The sequence below is a fragment of the Engystomops pustulosus genome, chromosome 5 (assembly GCF_040894005.1).
Source record: "Engystomops pustulosus chromosome 5, aEngPut4.maternal, whole genome shotgun sequence".
Lineage (NCBI taxonomy): Eukaryota > Metazoa > Chordata > Amphibia > Anura > Leptodactylidae > Engystomops > Engystomops pustulosus.
Window position 1 is genome coordinate 135,683,519 of NC_092415.1, and position 22,919 is coordinate 135,706,437.

Genomic DNA, 22,919 nt, shown 5'->3' on the forward strand with positions numbered 1-22,919 from the left:
CACGACACCTTTTCTGGGGGTAGTTGCGGGTTTCCGTTGCTGGAATGGGACTGATAAAATGTCTTTCTGTTAGTCTTTTGACATTTTCACACTCAAGGCTTTGTCTGGTGTCCTGAGGTTCAAATATGAGGCCTTCAATGATTTTCTCCTGAAAATCAAGGTATGTGTTCCTGCCCCCCTTCTTTTTATAAAGAACAAAGGCATTGTGTATTCCAATTTGAATTCGGTAAATTGCAAATTTTTTGTACCAGGTTTTTGTTTTTCTTTTGACTAAATAGGGTTGTAACACCTGGTCGCTTAAATCCACCCCCCCCCCCCCCATGTACTTATTGTACTCAGCCACACTAACTGGCTTTTGCCTGTCTGCTGGTGCCCCTCTTTCCCGCACTGATACGCATTCCGCAGAATGGATGGTGCTCAATAAATATACATCTTTGTGGTCTCGGTATTTGACCGCTAACAATTCGTCACAAGCGTACGCACAGGACTCCCCCTTTTTCAAGGCTTTCCCCACTAACTGCTGCGAAAAACCTTTTCTGTTTTTGCGCATCGTTCCACACGCCCCAGTGTTTGCAGCATGCAAATGTCTGAATAGGGCCACACTTGTATAAAAATTATCACAGTACAAGTGGTACCCTTTATGTAGCAGAGGCTGCATTATCTCCCACACGATCTTGCTGCTAGTGGAGAGATCAGGATAGCACCCAGGAGCAGTAATAGTCCGGTCACGTCCTTCATAAATCCGAAAGGCTGTGGTATATCCGGACTCGCTTTCACAAAGCTTATATAACTTTATTCCATAACGTGCCCGTTTGGAAGGGAGATATTGGCGGAAGCTGAGTCTGCCATGAAAACTCAGGAGGGACTCATCCACAACCACATTCTGCTCTGGCAAATATTTTTCAATGAAACTCACTGAAGTGCAGGAACCGCATTATGTGTTCATAACGTGACCTGGACATGACTGCGGAATATACAGGTGTCACTTGGATGGGATTTGTAGACCAGTATGATCTAATTTTGGGCTTTTTTACAATACCCATATTTAGGGTTAGTCCCAAAAATTGTTTTATTTCATGAATATTAGTTGGTGTCCATTCTCTTGCATGGACAGATAATGGGTTCTGTCTTATGTACTGGGTGGCATATAAATTGGTTTGGTGGACAATATGATCTAGCAGAGTGTCGCTTAGAAATAAAAGAAAAAAGTCTATTTCTGCAAAACTGGAATCGTCCACTGTTATGCCAGGGGTGACAGTGAACGCATTAACTCTGGGTGTAAAAGATGGAGCTGGTTCCCATGGGAGAGTGCGTGCCTCAATTATAGAGGCTACAACGCTGCTAGGTCCTGCAACCTCCTGATCTGCTGCGTCAACATCACCAGAGACACCCCCTGTGGATGATTCTGAAGTGACGCTGGCATTGTCACTGCCTTCAATGTAGTCCATATCTGACGCGGTCTCAAATTCAGAATCGGACTGAAGCAAGGCGTAGGCCTCCTCAGCAGTATATTTCTTTCTCGCCATAATAACACTAACTAAATAACACTAACTAACACTAATTTTTTTTATGCTTTTTTGTTTTATATATATTTTTTGTATTTTTCTAGTTTTTTTAAAAAATTTTTAATACTTTTTATAGTTTTTTTTTTTATATAACCTTACAAACGGTAGCAGTAACGAAACTAGCAAACTTTACGTACGCTTTGTAAGTGAAAGCACTAAGCGTGCCAACAAAAAAAATAAATTGTAAAAAAATGAAGGGTTAATCACCCACAGTAATAGGCAACGGTAAAAATTACCGCACCAATGCGCCCGTAGGTCCTACCTGCCTATAAGTAATCTATTACACAGGTATATTACACAGGTATATGGGGAAAAAACTTTTTTTTTCTTGGTAGAGAACTGTGTAAAGAAAGGGTTAAATAACCGGTATATAAAGGGTTAATCAGTACAGGGAACTAATGTGCTGCTTGAAACTGTAGAATACAATGAATGGATCTGACAATGAATCTTTCTTCTTCTCTTCTCCTCACAAAGAAACAAAGTGTGAGGAGAAGAAAAGAAGCAGAAGATTCAGTGTCAGATAACAATAATAAACTTTGATGTGACCGCTGTGATTTGTTCTCACAGCGATCACGTGTGCAGGGAGGACAGGATTGGTCCCCCAAACTCTGCCTAGTGACCAAGGCTGCTGGTAACAGCCTTGGCACTAGAAAAAAAAGTTATACACTGCGCCTGTGCAGTGATTAAAGTGCCGCCGTGAATCGGCTATGCGCCGGACTTTAAGGACCGCGGCCCGGTTAAAGGTGCTGCAGTTAAAACTATGTTAGTTGGATCTTGGGATGGAGCTGGCGCTCCGCTGCCAGGCGAGCTTTCGCCAATCCAAGCCCCTGTCTCTCGGCTACTCCCCAAACAGCACTTCTAAGAACCTTTTGTATAAGATCAAGTGTAGTAGTGTTGTAGTAGTGGGTTATGGCGGGTGAGGGGAATGTAAACAGATGCGCAAGAAGCGCTGAAATAATATCCGTAAATGGTAAAAGTTTGCCAGTATATTTTGTGGATAACACAGCAGGGTGGCAACAAAGTTAACAAGTTTGATGTGGAAGCCATGAAAACAACCCAAAATTCTGCCTGACACAGCTCGTTTGATAAGGGGACCAAAGTAGTGGCGGCTGGGGACTGAATACCGAGGGGCGGCCACCGCCATGAGGTTTCGAAAGGCCTCGGTCTCTATCGGCCTATAGGGCAGCATCTCCAGGCTAAGCAGTTTTGAGATGTGGACGTTGAGGGCTTGGGCGTGTGGGTGGGTTGCACTATACTAACTTTTGCGCTCCAGTGTCTGGGGTATGGAGAGCTGAACGCTGGTGGATGCTGTGGAGGATCGTGGAGGTGAAGGTGTGGTTTTCGCACGGGAGGTGTTTGGACCGGGGTCCTGGGCAGGGGGCTGACTAGCAGATGACACGGGGGAAGGAGCAGTGGTGTGCCCTCCCGGAGGTGAACGGGCTTGGTGCCATTGAGTGGGGTGTTTAGCATTCATATGCCTGCGCATACTGGTGGTAGTTAAGCTAGTAGTGGTGGAACCCCTGCTGATCCTGGTTTGGCACAGGTTGCACACCACAGTCCGTCGGTTATCCGGTGTTTCTTTAAAGAACCTCCAGACTTCTGAAAATCTAGCCCTCGCCACGGGAGCTTCACTAAGTGAAACATTTGGCGCTGATGCACCAGCTCTGGCCCTGCCTCTCCGTCTGGCCCCACCACTGCCTCTTCCAACCTGTTCTGCTATAGGACTCGCCTCCGTCTCAGAAGCACTGTGTTCACCCGGCCTATCAACCCAGCTTGGGTCTGTCACCTCATCATCCTCCGATCCCTCAGTCTGCTCCCCCCTCGGACTTCCTGCCCTGACAACATCTTCATGTCTGTCTGACACCTGTGTCTCCTCATCGCCCGACACCTCTTTACACGCTTCTTCCACTACGTCAATAACGTCATCATCACCCACAGACTGCGACTGGTGGAAAACCTGGGCATCGGAAAATAGCTCAGCAGCAACCGGACAAGTGGTTTGTGACTCTGGGAAGGGTCCAGAAAACAGTTCCTCAGAGTATGCCGGTTCAAATGCCAAATTTTGCTGGGAGGGGGCAGACTGGGGGGGGAAGGAGGTTGAGGAGGAGGAGCTGGAGGAGTGCTGATTTCGGTGACATGGGTGGACTGCGTGGAAGACTGACTGGTGGACAAATGGCTAGAAGCATTGACCACAATGCACGATATCACCTCTTCGCACTGTTCAGGCCTCAACAGTGCTCTACCACGAGTCCCAGTAACTTGAGACATGATGAACCTAGGGAGTGTAGCTCTGCGGCGTTCCCCTGCTCCATCATCAGCAGGTGGTGTCTCACCCCGCCCAGGACCACGGCCTCTGACCCCTGCAGTAGTTGGACGCCCACGCCCTCGTCCTCTACCCCTAGCCCTCGGGTTAAACATTTTCAAAATTAAAGTGTAAACTTAATTTTTTTTTTTTAAACAAAACAATGCTATCCTATTGCTATGGCTAGTTTCTAACCTACACTGACAGCACACAACTGGATTTTGTGCTGTGCCTGATGACTTTGAGTTATAAAAAGAAATAAAGGTAAAAAAAAAATAAATCAGCAGACTGTGCCTAATTCAAATCAAACCCCTAATAAATTGTCCCACTTCGGTGTTTGAGGTGGATATGTGTGTCACTAAGAGCTAAACACAACGGTCGCAAGTCTCCCAGCAAATTCCTCACAATATGGTACTAGCTGCACTACTAGTGGCAGCAAGCCCAGCCACAAGCAAACCAAAAAAAAGTAAATATATAACGTTATTGTAGCCCTAAGAAGGGCTGTTGGGTTCTTGTAGAATCACTCCTGCCTAACACTATTCTAATAGAACACCCTAACGCTTTCCCTGACCAGCAGCCGCTCTCTCCCTAGTGGCATCCAGACAAAGAAGGATCCGAGCAGCAGGGGCTGGTCTATTTCAGGGTCACCTGATCAGGCCAGCCAACCACTGCTATCGACGTGTAAGGGTACCATGCTGGGTGGAGTGCAGAGTCTCCTGGCTTTTGATTGGCTCTGTTTCTGACCGCCTAAAATCACAACGGTGGGAGATGCCATTTTCTCGAGCTGGCAAAATACTCGTCCAAGCAATGAGCAGTTTCGAGTACACGAATGCTCGAACGAGTATGTTCGCTCATCTCTATTCTACATACTTTCCAGAATTCTGAGACCAAAGGTCTATAAATATAGATTGAGGTCTGGGTTTCTGGGTGTGGTTATCCTTTGCCTTCATCTACTAAATACAGACTTTCCACTCTGATCCCAGAATTTGGCTTCCAGAAGATTGATCCAGCCAAGCAAACTATTTGGTTCAAGGCTGATGTACTCTTTTTAAATTCTACACCTGCAACTAAGTGTGGACACCTCAGCATGCCAACTAACTGAAATGTTCAGCCTGTTCTACTTATGCTGTTCTGCTTGCATGACCTGCTGATAAAAGGAACCATTAGTATTTGCACCATCTTTGTTTTCAGTGTTAGTCCTTGGCTAGGCTGCTAAAATCAGCCCACCCCTAACTATCTGCCGGGACCTTTCACAGACACAGGGACTGTCCCGAGGGAACCTTAATCATGCTGCCTCTTGCCTCTGGAAATCCATGGCTAGGCTGCAACTAAGCCAATCACACCATTCCTAACATCGAGCTGCACCATATGCTGTTAGTCTCTGGTGGGAGTGTTCCATTTGTTTCTGATAACCTGAAGCCATAACTGAAGTGTTGCATCTGCAAGCTGCTATTCTCAACCATTTCCTGAAACACTCATGTTTAAGCATGGTAAAGCTAAAAACTGCAAGAAGCCAGCCTAGTACTTGAGGGTCATGTTTTGGAATTGTGCATAAAATATGTAGACATGTATTTAGCTTGGCATCATGTAAATTCCATAATGAGCCTATGTGACGGGCAGCTGGTATTCCTGCAACTCCCGGGAAACTTGTTTCAAATTACTGGTTATGCAGCTGCTCCCTCTTCCTGCTTTCACTCTAAGTCCTTGTGCAAACAACCCATGAGTAAAAGTTGGCTGCATAAATTGAAACTAGTTCATGGGCCCTATAGTCTTCCATTTGATGTGTTCATGGTGCAGTGTGTGCATCATGCCTCACTGCACTGTGAATGTGCAGACTGACCACTCCATAAATTTATAGAGCAGGTCAAAGCAGTGCTCACAGGGCCCATGTCAGCCAGACCGCAAGCAACGGCACAAGACCCATAGTCTGTGGCTTGCATGCTTACACAGTGGTGTGTATGAGGCTTAAAGGAAACCTACCACCACGGCTCTACCTATTAAGGTATATCCGGTGGCAGAGTCCTCTAATTTATAGTAGTATATCCCTTTTCAGGGCCAATCGTTTAGCTGCCAAAATCTTTTTATTATTTTTAATGCCTCTTATATGCAAATTAATGTAGAGTAGCTGGAGCTGAGGCTATACGGCACAGCTAGTCCACACCCCAGTAGCCTCTTGCATTCCGCCTACCAATCCAGCTTCGCTCGTCTGCAAATGCGAGTTCTACACATGCACAGTAACCCTGGTGCCAAGACAGCGCAGCTTCTGACCTGCGCTCTGCACATGTGTAGAACCTGGCTTTGCGAACGAGTGTGCACAGCTCCTCGCAGCTGAACCTGGATTGGTAGGTAGAACACAAGAGGCTATTGGTAGCCACATCATGTAGCCTCAGCTCCGGCTACTCCATGCCTCTGTGGGCTCTTTAGAAAATTTGTATATTCTGGGCCTTAAATAAGATTTGAACACCTTGACTAACTCAATAGGTAGAACCACCGTGGTAGTAGGTTTCCGTTAGGAGTTGCAGCGTCTTGTCACAATTATTGTTTTATTTTTTTTATTGTAATGGCCTGTTTTTAGATTAATTTATATATTGTATTAACATATACATTTTTTTTTTTTTTTTAAGATGCACGGATGGAGACTGGAGCCAAAGTCACAGGTGGTGAAGGTTTTAATGCTGAAGGAGTACAGGGTCTTAAAGCTCTAGGAGTCAGAGACTTGTCTTACAGACTGGCCTTTTTGGCATGTCATGTGGGGGCTACCAATCCTCGGGTAAGCGGTTTATAACACAAAATGTGATTTATGTTTGCATATAATGCTCATTAAATGTCTTTTTACAGTTTGGGGGAAAAGATTTGAGGGAAGAAGACCAAACTGCAGAAAGCATAAAGAATCAAATGACTGTTCAAGAGTGGGAAAAAGTATTTGAGATGAGCCAAGACAAAAATTTATACCACAACTTATGCACAAGCCTGTTTCCCACAATACATGGTATGCGCTCTATTTTCTGAATGCTAGTGTTTACTTGGCAAATGGTTTCTACCCTAGCTTAAAGTTGGCAGCAGATCATGGATAAGGGAAGAGTGTTTTATGATCTGCAATCACTAGTCGTGTGGTTGTTGTTGTTTGTTTTTTGTTTTTTTTGTAGTTGTAAATGGACACTTTTAGAACATGCAGCAGGTTTTCTTTGTGAAATTCTGCTTCATATTACAATAACTTTGTAATCAGTGAGATTAGAAAATATTGGAAGATTCTACATAGAAACTGACTTGCCCTCAGTCCCTGACAGTTTCCATCATTTCTACAATGTGTGAACATACTTTAACTAACTTTGCCTTTGCTTGGAAATTCATAGCTATAGACTGCGCATGTTGGCTTCTAACTGTTATAATTTTCTTGTACAATTGACTTCAGTTTCCTACACAACCATGTCTAATTTAGTTAATTACATTGCTTTTAATTATGCATGCTCTGATTTTCTAGGTAATGATGAAATAAAGAGAGGTGTGCTTCTAATGTTGTTTGGGGGTGTGCCTAAAACAACAATGGAAGGTACTTCCCTAAGAGGCGATATCAATGTGTGCATTATTGGAGACCCAAGTACATCTAAAAGCCAATTTCTGAAGTAAGTATGACTTTTCTATTTTAAAGTGAATGTAAGGTTAACTGCTGACAATAAATGTTGGGGTCCTTCCATTCCCCAATGTATAAAATGTATAAAATATATGGCGGAGAACATGATACCTTTTTGGGGATGCAGGAACACTCAACCTGATCAGTGGGCATAAGGCAATGCATGCTCGTTCTTGCAGATCAAATTGTTATTGTGAGTGTTCCAGCCTAAATGGTTGTATGAGCCCATCTGTAATACACAGCCTGGTTCCTGCTGCATCTGCCCTGAATGTAGAAATCTGTTTGTGGGTGCTATGAGGTTAAAGTACCCCAATCAATGGTGAACATTGCAGGTAAAGAAAAGGAATGAAGCGGCCACACTGTCTTTGGAATGGCTCATGTGTATAATGGCAATATACTGTCAGTTTAACAGATTTTTTTTTTTTTTTAACTCTATCCTGATCACCCTCTGAAAGATTCCAATTTTGCTGCTGTTTCCCCTGCTTATGTGCTTATTGCAGGAGGCGAACTAGATCTCCGGCTGTCGGACACAGACCCAGGGAGAGGGTAGAAGTGGTTCATTACCACTTCTACGTTCTCCTTTATTCTTTGCATAGCAGTGAAGTAGCGCTATGAGAGATACACATTGGATCAATGAAACCATATGACAAAAAATTCTTAAAAATCTATTCAATGATGCTAAAGTTGACCCTGTATTTTCACCACCTGGGGAGTACATTCTTATGTACAAACTACAACCAGCGTAACCTAGGAACAATGACGTAGGCGTAGTAGAGCTTAATTAGTAGAGCTGATGGTAGATATTAGATGTAAATACCGGGCACCAGCTCAGGCTGAGCTGGTGCCGGAACTTACCTTTGCTAGTGTTTTAAACCGCTATATCACGGTTTAAACACATTTTAATGAACAGCCCCGAGGTAGCTTGGGCGCTGCGCGCCTCCATAGGAAGTGCCGGAGGCGTCACGCGCACACGGCCGAAGCTACCTCGGGGCTGTTAATCAAAATGTTTTTAAACCGCGATAAAGCCGTTTCAAACACTAGCAAAGGTAAGCACTAGCTGAGCTGGTGCCCGGTATTTACATCTAATACCTACCATAAGCAGTGGTAGGTTTCCTTTAACCCCTTAACGACTTGGCCTTTTTTAGTTTTTTCACTTCCATTTTTCACTCCCCACCTTCAAAAATCTATAACTTTTTTATTTTTCCACATAAAGAGCTCTGTTATGGCTTATTTTCTGCATAACAAATTGCACTTCGTAGTGGCGGTATTTAATATTCCATGGCGCGTACTGGGAAGCGGGAAAAAAATTCCAAATGCAGTGAAAATGGTGAAAAAACACATTTGCAACATTTTCTTGTGGGCTTGGATTTTACAGCTTTCACTGTGTGCCCCAAATGACAGGTCTATTTTATTCTTTGGGTTGCTACGATCACAGGGATACCACATTTGTACAGGTTTTATAATGTTTTCATACATTTAAAAAAATTAAAACCTCCTGTACAAATTTTTTTTTTTTTTTTATTTTGCCATCTTCTGGCGCTAATAACTTTTTCATACTTTAGTGTACAGAGCTGTGGGTGGTGTCATTTTTTTGCGACTTTTGATGGCGTTTTCATTGCTATCATTGTTAGGACTGTACGACCTTTTGATCACTTTTTATTAATTTTTTTAGATTTTCCAAAAAGGCAAAAAAATGTCATTTTTGACTTTGGACGCTATTTTCAGTTACGGGGTTAAACGCAGTGAAAAACCGTTATTATATTTTGATTGGACATTTTCGGACGCGGCGGTACCTAATGTGTTTATGATTACTGTTTACTGTTTATTAATATTAATATCAGTTCTAGGGAAAGGGTGATTTGAATTTTTAGGTTTTTTTAATATAATTTTTTTTTTTTTTTACTTTAACTATTTTTCAGACTCCCTAGGGTACTTTAACCCTAGGTTGTCTGATCGATCCTACCATATACTGACATACTGCAATATGGCAGTATATGGGGATTTTACTCCTCATTCATTACAATGTGCTGATAGCACATTGTAATGAATGGGTTAAAACGAGACGGCATCGGGCCTTCGTGAGACCCGATGCTGTCATGGCAACGGATCACCGCTCCCCGTGACATCATCGGGGAGCGGCGATCCACGGCAAGATGGCGAGATGCGGCGCCATCTTTTTGAAGCCTCCGGCAGCATTGCCGGCGGCAATCGCCGTGAAAGCACCCGCAATTGGTGCTAGCACCGATCGCGGGTGTTACCGGTAAGCCTTTGCTGCAATATGCAGCAAAGACTTACCGGCTATGGAGAGGGCTCGGGCCGCGAGCCCTCTCCATGCACCGGGACCCGGGAAGGGGTTAAAGGACATCAACCCCCAGGATCAAGGATTGCAAAGTAAGCCTCCTGACATACTGGTGTGTGCACCCTCTGGCACGATCTGCTCCTTTTAGCTTCCTATGCCCTCGTTTTGAAGAATTTTTTTTTTTTATTCCAATGGATCCTGGTGCTCCTCGGGATCATTAACACCTATGAGCCTCAGAGCCCCTCAGGCTCATATACGTAAATTTTAAAGGCCTTTTTTTTGTTAAAACCAGGGAAAATGAAGATGGGAAGAGGGGATACTGCCACAGGGGCCACACACCAGCATGTCGGTGTGATTGGTTTACAATCCTTGATCCTGGTGGTAGATGTCCTTTTAAGTCTCCTCCCCTCAGAAGCTGGGGCCTTTTCTTGGTTACATAGTTTACAAATATCGAACAATCTAAATTGAGTTTTCGGATTTGGTAACAATGGATAGCTTGCAAACTTAAATTTTTAGATTTTGGCCCTAATGTGTATTTATTGATATGCTCTTTTTCAGCATTTTTGTAGATTGATTTCACCTAGGTCTTGTAATTTTTCCTGCGTAAATCTGAATCTGCAATAAAGAGGCTCTCATTTATGATTTTAAAGTCTCACCCGTAGAATAAAATTAAATAACTATTGAACCTGTACGATGAACGCCATAAAAAAAAACTTTAAAAACCCGCCAAAAATGATGATTTTTATCTATTGAATCCCACAAAAAATACAATAAAAAGTGATCAACAAAACATATGTACTGCAAAAAAACAAGCCATCAACCAGCTCTGTAGCCAAAATAGTAAAAATGTTATGCCACTTGGAAGACAGCAATGCAAAAATGAAAGATCTTTCCCCACATTAAGAAAATATTCAGGTCTGGTATCCTCGTAATCATATCGACCCATAGAATAAAGATACAATGATTATTAGGCTATACGGTGAGAACGAAAAAACGAATTGATGCTTTTCTTCTCGTGACCTCAAAAAAAGTTCCTAAATTTTCAACAATACTGGATACCAACCCCAAAATCGTAAAAATGGAAAAAGCTTCTCGTCCCGCAAAAAAAAAAAATGCCATCATATGGCCCCAATAGCGGAAATTTTATAGCCTACAAAAGGGGCCAATGAGGAACTAAAAACCTGACAGCTGCAGGTCCCGCCTTCCTTTCTGTGCCTCGCTGTGCGCCCATAAAAAAAGTAAAGGCCACATGTGAGGGGTCTCTGAAATCGGGAGAAATTTTTAACAAATTGTATGGTGGGTTTTCTTTTTATCTTTTGGAAATGTGTAAATTTTAGGGCTAAATGAACGTATAACCGACAAAATTTGACCATTCTAAATTTTCCCCTCCATTTTGATGTAATTACTATGAAGATCTGAAGGGGTTAACAATCTTCCTAAAAGCTGTTTCTGATAGTTTGAGGGGTGCAGATTTGAAAATGGGTTGATTATATAGGAGGTTTTAATGCTAAATATGTAAAATTTCATTTCTTAGGTGGTAAATCTATCTGCCTGAAAACGCGATGATATCGAATTTCGAAAATGGCAATTTTTTTGTAAATAAACGCAAAACTTATCACCCAAGATAAGTAACAGTATTCAACAGTTATAACCATATAAAGCAACGCTAGTCAGAATACAAAAAATAGGACTGAGCCTTAAGCTACAAAATGGCTGTGTCCTTAAAGGGCACCTACCACCACAAATCTACCTATAAAGGTAGATCGGGTGGTAGGTGGATCAATAGGACGTGAGGATAGCCCTTTTAAGGCCTAATCCTCACGTCCCCGCAATGTTTTGAAAACTTTTATTGCCCCAATATTAAAATTTTCTTATGCGGCTACTGGGGCGTGGAGTAGCCGCATCTGAGGTTACACGGGGTGGCTACTCCATGCCCCGGTAGCCTCTTTTCTCCTCCTACCAAAAATCTACGGCGCGCAGCTACGAGGAGCTGTGCGCCCTCGTCCGACGCATCAGCTGTCTGCGCATGCGCAGAACAGCAGGCCCGCGCCTTTGCAGCTCCGACTCCGGAGCAGTGACAGCGCGGGCCTGCTGTTCTGCGCAGTAGCCACATAAGAAAATCTGAATATTGGGGCAATAAAAGTTTTCAAAACATTGCGGGGACGTGAGGATTAGCCCTCAAAACGGCTATCCTCATGTCCTATTGATCCACCTACCACCCGATCTACCTTTTATAGGTAGTTTCGTGGTGGTAGGTTCCCTTTAAGGCGTTAATGTCCTTCCGATGGCAATGCCGCCATCTACTGGCACTATATACAGGTGCCCAATATCTGCAAGAGAAGGAATGTGTATTTATGATGACCAATTGCATATTTTATTGTTAAATTGTACAGAGGTACTGGTTAGATGATCCACATGAGCTGGAGACTCCCAAAGGATATATAAACCTTTGGGGTGGAAGGTTCTCTCTAAGGGTTTACTGCTCAGGATGTTCCAAAGAGCACAGGTGTCTGTGGCATTCTGCCCTGACAAACTTGGCCTCCTAAGCAGACCTCCACCCTTGTTAGTCTGTCTTACCCTGCTGCTGTAGCATCCAACTATTCCCTCCAGCCTGAAGCTACAAGGCTGAGAGCTTTCCTGTAGAACAAAGGCCACGCAGCCATCTATATCCAGATGAATTTACTGTTGTGGCTGTTGCCAACTTTACCAATGTTGCCTGACTGATCCCCATGCAAGGCTGTTTACCACCAAGGGTGCCCCATTCGCCAACACCAGGGATTCCATACCTACATCGGGGTTGCCCCAGGGAGAAATCTAAACCATCAGTCTCTCCCTCCATTTTCTTGTACATTCCACCTGCCAGGCTATGAATGAGGCCTCCATATCCTGGTTCCAAGCACCGTGACCACCATTGAGGGCAAGGCTGTGCGCTCGGCTAGCTACTCGGGTACCTAGGACTTCAGCTCCCCACAGCCAGCGAAAAGGCTAGGCACATCACACAGCTCTCCTCTGGCCACCTTTTTGTGGAAAAAAAACATTACACTTGCTGCCTAAAGTAATTAAAGCCCAGCCTTTATTCTTACCAGCTCATCTTTTTGTCCTCCAGCCAGCTTCTTCCAGGGTCTTCACCCTCACAGTAAGGACTGGAGATCTGTTCTTATCAGTTACTTTGATCCGTCTTGACTTGCAGTTACTTCATCCCTTCCATAGTCCCCTTGCTCTCCTACAAAATGTTAATATTAGAATTCAGCGGATGATTGATTTTAATAAATCTAACTTTTCCTATTCAGGATATTTTATATGAATCAGTAAAAGTTACATTTTATTATGTAATCCATCTTGCTCCTTATATATTTTCTCTACTAGATGGTGAAAAGGTGTATAGGGGTAATGCTTTGATATTTGACACTTATAAACCTAACCTCTGTTAAACTTCTGCTGCAGTTCGGAAACCAGTCTGAACTTGGGCATAGACCAATAGTGCGCATTTCTTTCTTTCACAATGTTACAAACCGCTCTGTTCTATCTTTACCTTATGCACGAAGAATAAAAATTCCACATTCCATTCAAGCACTTTATATTTGTATTATACTGCCACCTTGTGGTGATCAAGCTGTATGCCCATTTCAAATTTACAAATGTGGTTCAGTATAGTCTTTTTCTTATGACATTGATTGTCCTACATGTATAGCTATATTAACATATATGTATTTTTTATGAATTCATATCTTTTATGCATATACATATTGCACATATTTATTGGACGTTACATATTCCGCACTGGGACAAGGCATTTTGGTGCCCTAGGCGGACAAGACTAAACCGCCTCCCACGTAAATGTTTGTTCCATAGCCAGTGTAATTGTTTTGCATATATAATCTTACCAGAGGTATTGCATTCATAGAAAAGTAAAACCAAACCTTTAAACCGTATACCAGAAGAGTGACCAAAAGATAAAAATTAAAGCAATGTATACTATATATAGCCAATTTAGTCAATTGTATTAACCTTGAATTCCCTAAGGGCTGTATAAGCTTTTGTGTTTTCGGTGTCTGGACATCGGCCCGAAATTTAACTACTTCAAACCCCACACCAGACTAAGGCTTGCGCAAAACTGCTCAGAAAGATAATTGGGGATAATAGTTGTGTTTTGTTTACTTTTAAATTTAAGGAGCACCTGTTAGAAGGGAGAAAATTTTGTGTACCTGCAGTTCTTTTATACAGATCACCTACTGTATAACGGTGGACTAATGGAAACATGTGATCACTGTTATTAGTAATCTCTTTAAACAGATGTGGATCTATTTTTGACTGGGTCCATACTCAACAAATTATTTGTTTTACAAAAAAGGCCTGAACAAGGCCTCACTGAAACCCTTTTGTAAAATAAAAAAATTTCTGATATCTAAAACAGATCTTTATTTAATCTTATTAAAAACTGACAAACCGTTAATAACACTGCAAAGATTTCCTATAAATTAAATATCTACAACCTCTCTGACTAGATGTGGATTATTCAATATTTGTAGGTGCTTGTTTATTGCATGTGGCATACGTTGGTATGTAGTGAGATGTTTTACAATATAGTCCTACTTCGTATCCATGTGAGGGTAATTTTCCTGTGACAATGACTATTCTATAAAATAGGGTGTCACTAAAGGCAGAGTAATGGGTGAATTACTCTATTAAGACACCAGATGTCAGTATCGTTCCGAATTCTGAGAGTTAAATATATCGATCTGATCCAATACATTGTAACTCCTTTCTAATAACACATTGTGTTAGTATTAACACGCCCTGGTGTTAAAATACTCTCCATATATGGCTTGATCCTAGTTTAAGTCTTAAGGCTCATTCACACACCCGTTCATGGGGATGTACATGCGGCCGCAAATTTGCAGGCACATATACGTCCTCAAAGATGGCAATGGCGGCCCGACATCGGTATGGTGTGTGGCACCGATCTGCGCCGCACACCACAAAAACATAGAGCATGCACTTTCTTCCTTTCTTCCCTTCCTGCTGTTTCCTAAGGAGGGAGGAGGGATCACCACCTCCAGCACACGGCAGACATACCGCGTGTGAATGAACCCTTAGGCGAATGTTCAACATGTGCTGGAAAGGATTTTTGTTGTGGTGGTATTTGAAATGGTCACTATTAACCTCTCGTTATGAGGCGCATGCATTGGCACCTAAGCTATCATAACTAGAGGTGTAATAGGGTGGTAATTTAAATTATCACTAACTGGCTGAGCCATCATGCCCTGGTCTGGCAGCCCACTGCCGGCATTATGGTCCGACCATGCCCTGATCTCGGTATCTCTGAATCCATTCCATTTGCTACTCCCTGGGCCTTGCACATGAATGACCATTTATTAAAGGACTCACAGGGGCACCACTCCTAATACGGTGGGAAATATTGAAGGGCGCGATTCGGGGAGAATTCATTAAACATGGGCGAAGTCTGGCAGCCTTTTCCTGCTTCAAAGTCCAGGACATGCTCAATAAAATACAGACCTTAGAGACGGCCCACAAAGCGGGAGGGTCACAAGCGGTTCTGAATGATCTCAACACCAGAGAGGAATTGAGGAATATATTAGATCAGAAATGCCTCAGATATCGGGACAGGAACAAGCGGTTCTTTTTTTAAAACTCCGACAAATGTGGAGGGTCCCTAGAGAGGCTCTTCCACCAAAGGTCGACTGCCACCTACATCCCGAAAATACAGGTGGTTCACGATTAAAATCTGACATTTTCTGCTCTTGTTATCAGGAACTCTAACATTCAGGGCCAATACACAGACATAACCCCCAGAGCAACTACAGGCAAAAATTAATGCATATATAGCAGAAACCGCTCTACATTGTTTGGGTGGGTAGAATAGAGGGTCCCTTGAGGAGAACCTTGCTGAACAAGAGCTCCGAGGTGATAATAATAACTCCGGCAGGCAAATTCCCTGGAGCGGACAGGTTTACACCACTTTTTTCATAACTCTCCAGCAGGAACTAGTCCGCTTTCTCACCAGGGTTTTTAATGGGCTCTCTTCACATGCCAGTCCCTTAAGGCCTCCATATCAGTTATCCCAAAACAATGGAAAGATCACACGGTGTGTGCCAATTATCGCCCAATTTCTCTGTGGATGGACAACACTAACAAGACTATGCTATTCATCTCTGAGACCAAGACCACAACACAGCCACTCTGCCTGCTTTCAGTGGACGCAGAAAAGGCCTTTGACTGTGTATACTGGGGGCTCCTCTGGGCAGCCTTGAACCAATTGGGACTTGAGCCCCGATTCCGTGGAATGATTAAAGCTCTCTACTCAGACCCTATGGCCCAAGGCAGAACTAATAGGATGTCCGGCACACCATTCAGATTTAAAAATGGAACCAGTCAGGGTTGCCTCTACATTATTGTGATGGCACACCTAGCTGTAGCCCTGCATGGAAACCCCAGTGTACACAGCCTCCAGGTGAGGGTCTAAACAATACAAGGCTGCCATCTATGCAGACGACCTGCTCTTGTACGTGTCACAGCCCCAGGTCTCCTTCCCTTCCATCCTTGTGTTATTCCCCCAATTTGGCATCCGTAGTAACTTTAAAGTTAACCTAGACAAATCAAAGTCCCTAAAAGTGTCTCTCCCCGATGCAGAGACATCTCGCCTGACGTTCCAATTCCTGACAAGCCAGATCAGCTGTACTACTCTGGCCAGACCTAAAACTGCAGGGTTCGTGGCGGCCTGGGAGACAGCTATTGTCTACCCTCGCTGAAGCAGAATGGGACCCTTTCTATTCTCCCACAAACTACCTCTACTTTGCAGTGCACAAGAGAAAAATTGCAAGATTCTTATGCGATGGTACAGGTGTCCCCTCGCACTATCCAGGAGTCTGAGGTTTTTTGGAGGTGCAGTGCGGAGGTGGGATCCATCTTGCACATCTGGGGGAGCTGCTCGGTGATTCGGGTCTTCTGGCAAATGGTGTTTGACACTTACAGCAGGGTTTTTGGTAAGACTGTACAGTTCAGCCCACAGGTCGCTCTCCTCCCAGTGTTGCCGGACACCATCTCCATCTAAAAAGGCCTCATTCGCCACTTCCTTGCAGCAGCAAGGTCCGTGATTCCTTGAAAGAGCCCCCACCGACCACCGACGGAGTGGATACTTGAGCTCCGAAATATATGTAGAATAGAGGAGCTGTTGGCTGAGCGCTCCCCAGATCCAGCAAACATGGTCTGGGCTCCCATGGAAGAACATAAATTGACCCCTGCACTTTTCTGGTATGTAATTTTGGGGCATCTATAGCTAATTGGTGTGATTTTTATTAACTCTTTGTTGGTGGAGGAAATGAAAATCATCAATTTTACGAAAAATTTTTGTTTTTGCTTGTTAACCATACCATAAAAATAGTATATCATTTTTATTCTATGGGTCCCCACTATTACAAAAATACCTCATTTATATAGATTTATTTTTTCCCATTTTTACTGAATAAAAAGTAATTTGGCTAAAATGTTGTTAATTTTAGCACCACGGTCTTTCATATGCATAAGGATTGTTCTTTTTAGTGGTACATAACATTTTTTAAACCCCTTTTTAGAGCATTTTTATAGGATATTAATTAATAATTATCCTTTTTCGGAATGTTTTTTGCGTTTTTTTTCCTCCGGTGTTTACCGTGCGGGTCCAGTAATGATTCTGTTTCACTATAGAGATTTTTAGGGATGCGTCAATATCAAATATGCTGGGTTTTTTGTGTGTGTTTTTTTAGACTTTTATGGGAAAGTGACATTTTTAGTGGCTTATATTTTTATGTATTTAATTTTATAATGTGTAGTGTTCAGTGTTTTTACATGTTTTTACTCATACTTACTTGAACTTGAACCAGCCGCTGCTTCTGGTGCCGGCTCCGTTCATGAGCCGGCGCCAGAAGCAGGACGTTATAGCACATCCCCGTGCGCTTGGCATCTAGCCGCGGGGACGTACTATAACGGAATCTGGAATCTATTTTGTTCTTGTATATGTTTTTACTTTCAATAAATGTGGATTAAACATAAATTATCACTAACAAATATCCTTTCCAGTACATGTTGAACATTCGCCTAAGATTTAGACTAGGATAAATCCAAATATGGAGAGTGCATTGTAACACCAGGGCATGTTCATGTTATCCGAAAGGAGTTAATGTATTGGATCAGATAGATATTTTTAACTCAGAATTCGGAACAATACTGACATCTGGTGTCTTAATAGAGTAATTCACCCATTACTCTGCCTTTAGTGACACCCTATTTTATAGAATAGTCATTGTCACAGGAAAATTACCCTCACATGGATACGAAGTAGGACTATATTGTAAAACATCTCACTACATACCAACGTATGCCACATGCAATAAACAAGCACCTACAAATATTGAATAATCCACATCTAGTCAGAGGTTGTAGATATTTAATTTATAGGAAATCTTTGCAGCGTTATTAACGGTTTGTCAGTTTTTAATAAGATTAAATAAAGATCTGTTTTAGATATCAGAAAAAATGTGATTTGACAAATAGTTTTCAGTGAGGCCGTGTTCAGGCCTTTTTGAAAATAAATACCACTTTGCACAGACAGTGTAGATGCACGTTGCATCCATAAGGTCTCCAACTTGGCTTCTGAACAAAGACTCCTTCATGGTAACCGTGCATCTAAGATATTGCTATTACCATATTTAAATTCACAAGAGCTCACAAAGTTTCCTGAGATTTGTGGGCCACATGAGGGGATTTCTCCAGCATTTTCAGTTCAGAGCACTACCTTTCTGCCATCACTTTGGTAAATAGCCTTGGGGCTGCAGAAAGGCTGAAGTGAGATTTTCTTCTACTGACAGACATTCAAATGAGAACCGTTTCCTCACTATGTTGGCTGGTAAAAAATGGTTCCTTATAGGACACTTGCAAGCAAATGACCTTATATCCTGAAGAAAAACAAATTTTCCTAGCACCTCCATAACTGCATTTGACAGGAGGGATTCACCACCTCCCCAAACAATTTGGAATCGATTTATAGGGGTCCCTCCTCCTTGTTCCACAATTTCCTGTTCCTGGGAATCAAGCTTCTGCAGTCCCGTTGTGGAAGGAGCAGTCTGTCACGGCAACCTTGCCTGGATCCCAGCGTCCCTTGTTCAGTATGGGGTTGGGGGTTACCGCAGGGGCAACTGCATTGGTCCCGGCTGTAAGACCCTGTCTGGAGTAGAAATCCAGCCGACGGATTTTCACATGTAAAAATTTGCCGGCTACAGTGAGGGTGCGGGGACAGTAATGCCCTGTGACGGCGCACTTCCTACCAGCCAGGCCCCCCCTTCACACCCCTCCACAAATAACCATGAGTACTAGCAGTAAGCTAGCATTTGCAGGTATTTCAGGGCTCCAACGCCAATGGTGTGGTCCAGAAGCCCGGATAAGTACCCCCTCACTGTCCACATCAGCAGTTCACCTAAAGGAAGTGCTCCAAACCCAATTTTCTGAGCCATGTCCATGTCCGATGCTGGACCTTTATTTTTCCTGGAAGCAAAAATCGTGCCCAAGAGTAATAAAAGTAATCCAAAAAATTTGGTGATCTTGACCTTCGCTTGAGTATCAAATTTTTTGGATTACTTTCGTTACTTTTGTACCTAATTTTTGGAAGATGTGAACCTGTTTTTTTCCTCCTCTTGCAAATGTCAGAAGGGGATTTTGGACTCTTCTTTTGGTTCATGACTTTCTGTCTTCAGGGCTGATTTTCCACCCAAACCTCAATCGGCTACAACTGATTGGCGTGGATGCTGAAAGAAACCTCTTGAGTAATAAAGGGCAGGAGCTCCCAGAGGGGCCCCCAGCAGATGGCAATGTCTAACACTATACAGTCAGACATTTGTATGCTTAAAGCACCTGGTGCACTGTTGGGGATCGGGGATAGTGGGGCTGTGCCGCAGCACATCGTTCTGAGGGGGTAGGGTGATTCCGTGATGTCAAGTGAGGGGACGGAGCCTCGCAGGAGAAGCCAGAGGTAAAGAAGATGCCATGTGTGACTACAGGTAGAGAAAAGAAACCTCACAGGAGCAGTGTTATTCATGTGTATGGAGGTGAGGGCCTGACAGGACAGGGTAATATAATGACTAAGGGTGGTTTCAACACCTGAAACGCATAGGCAAATACCCTACTGGTTAGTAAGGTGATGCTGTGAATTTTATACCTTTTTAACTTCTGACAAAATGTCGAAAAAAAAAAAAGTGATTGGAAATGGAAAAAGTTTCTCAGTGCCGGAGTGAAACGCTTTTCTTCTTATATTGAGTCCAGACCAACTCCAGAGCACGAGCTGGGATGCAGGTGAGCCGCTGAACATTTCTTTTCTATTTACTACTAATATAATGATTGCTTAGTGTCGGGGGAGCGGAGCTGGATCAAGATCTGTATATGTCATGGGGCTGCGTGACTGGTGAGGGCTGAGGTGTATGTTACATGGGGCTGCTTGTTTGGTGGGTAGTGAGGTGTATGTAGATGTATTACTGGGGGTTTGGTTGCAGTATGCAGATCTATTACTGGGCGTGAGGCGGCTGTATGCAGATTTGTTACTTGGGGTGAGTCAGCTGTATGTAGAGGTATTACTGGGGGTGAGGCTGTTGTATATAGACGTATTATTGACAGGTTGGCGGCTGTATGTAGATGTAGTTATTGGGGATAGTAGATGGTGAGCATGAGGATGTGTATGTATGCCCTTTCAGTGGGGGCCTCCACTAGACTTTGCGCCCAGGGGCCCCCACCAACCTTAATCAGGCCCTGGTAAAGGGCTATCCGAATCTGTCATCTCCACACTACTGCAGAACAGAAAAAAGGTTACATCAAAAATCTACCTGCATATCTGGAAAACCTTTTTGAGGGTTTCTTAACCCCTTAGGGGAGCATCCTTTTTTTGGTTCATTTTTCGCTCCCTACATTCAAAAATTTAACTTTAATTTTTTCTTGTACAGAGTTGTATGAGGGCTTATTTCTGCGCATCAGATTGCACATTGCAGTTGTGATATTTATTATTGTATGCCTTGTACTGGAAAGCGGGGGGGAAAAAAATTCCAAATGCCTAGAAATCTTCTTGTGGCCTTGGTTTTTTTCGTTTTGCCATCTTCTGCTGGCGCAAATAACTTTTCCATACTTCTGTGTACAGAGTTTTGTAAGGTGTTGTTCTTTGCATGATGAGCTGACTTTTTCATTGCTTCCATTTTGAGGAATGTACAACCTTTTTGATCACTTTATGTATTTATTTATTTTTTTTTTTTATGTGTAGCAAGGTTGTGCAAAAGTGACATTTCTGACATTTGGTTGTTATTTTCTGTTAAGGGTTTAAACGCAGAGAACTGTTATTGTGTTTTGATAGACCAGACATTTTGGGATGTGGTGATACCTATTTATGCTATGGTAGGTTTTAGATTTATTTTTATTTTTCACACGCTAGGGTACTTTATCCCTAGGTATTCTGATCCTACCATATACTGCCATACTACAGTATGGCATTATATGAGAATTTTCAAAATCATATATTATAATGTGCAAAATGCTGTCATGGCAACAAATGGATGTTCCCTGATAACATTGCGTGGAGCGACACACAACAATTACAACAAAGATTGCAGTACCAATGCGCCACCTTTTAAATGCCACTGGCTTCGCCCATGTTATTCAAAGGGTTAACACCCGTGATCTGAGGTAGTGGTGGGTATTTTCTGCAATATGCTCCAAATGTGCTCTTATAACACATCCATTTAGGAAAGCCAATCACATTCTCTAACTGCTGAAACCATCCACCCAGACTACTGTCCAGATCACATCTGCCAGACATAGTTGGAGATGTGGATACCTGGTTGGCCCAGCCTCTCTGCGCTCTGCAGCTGAACTCCCCCTCATACTGTAAATACTTGCATACAAGTAGAAGCTCCCAATTTTACCACAAAAAAATTGGGAAAAGTTATTGACTGGTGTATAAGCCCTAGAGTAGGAAATGCAGTCGCTACTCTGATAAAATGTCCAGCAGCATCCACACCTCATTAATCGAATGCCCACAGCTGAGGGGCCCCGTTACAGAAATGTCCACTGCGATTAACCCCACCCATTACAGAAATGTCCACAGCAGGGCACTTTTGGAAAAAAACTCTTACCTGCGGCACATACACTATGACCTCATGCGACCTCTGCGACCTCACCGCGTCATGGAATAGATGCACACTCCTAATCATGACATCAGGGCATCGTGTATGCATTTCCTCCTTTTGCTCTCATCTCAAAGGTAATTGAGAAAATTGGACTCAAGGTTCAAGGTAATCTTTATAAGCCCCTTTTGAAAGAAAATAGCTTGGTTTTCCCTCCTCCTGCAATTGTCAGCAGGGTACTTTTCGGTTCTTTCTCCAAATAAAGATCTTTCTTCAGGGTCCAATTTGTTATCCAGACATTACTCTGTGGCAATTGACAGCATTGATGCTGAAAGAAATTTCCTAAAAAGTAAAGGTGTCTGGACGACCTATCTGGGAGTTCTTTAAAGAGCGGGGATTTCCTATAGATGTCCGAATATCTCTAACCTGTTTTGGAGAAAATCAGAGGATTTTTTTTAAGACTCACAGAGGATGGTTGCATTAAAAGGTTTTTTGAAAGCCTCTGATTTGGCCCTTTATCCACTGTATTTTCTCCTTGGGATCTGTACCTAGTCCTCCCAAAGTCTTACCAAAGCACCATTTCAACAGATTCAGGAAATTTCATTGAGGCTACTTTTGCTTAAAGTAAAACCTACCAGTAAGTTTCACAAAATACAAACTAAAAATATTTGCCTACACTTCTCTGAATCCTGATCCTGGTGGTGGTTGTCTTTAATATTGACACACCAAGATCACCTGGTAAAAAGTCTTATAATTAGCAGGCTGTAGCACGGGGACAAGAAATCTGGTGCTCCGGGCTGCTAATTGTTCACGCCTCCTCCCTGACCTCACCTCTTTCAGCACGGAGAGGGAATTGTGAGAGGCATAAGACAATTACTCATTGATCCAGGCACAGTTGCTGTAGTAATATTCTTATTTGTTATCCGAGGCTTCCTTGTTTATAAAACCTAAAATGATGCTATTTAAGCTC

The 22,919-nt window shown here is 42.9% G+C and overlaps 1 protein-coding gene across 1 annotated transcript in view; it reads left to right on the plus strand.

The window, feature by feature from the left end:
• LOC140133228 (maternal DNA replication licensing factor mcm6) overlaps window positions 1–22,919 on the plus strand; it is a 219,706-nt gene that overhangs the window by 62,854 nt on the left and 133,933 nt on the right. Inside the window, exons 6-8 of the mRNA XM_072153114.1 lie at window positions 6,492–6,637; window positions 6,706–6,856; window positions 7,349–7,490. Coding sequence (XP_072009215.1) covers window positions 6,492–6,637; window positions 6,706–6,856; window positions 7,349–7,490 — 439 coding nt within the window. The remainder of the gene's footprint in view (window positions 1–6,491; window positions 6,638–6,705; window positions 6,857–7,348; window positions 7,491–22,919) is intronic.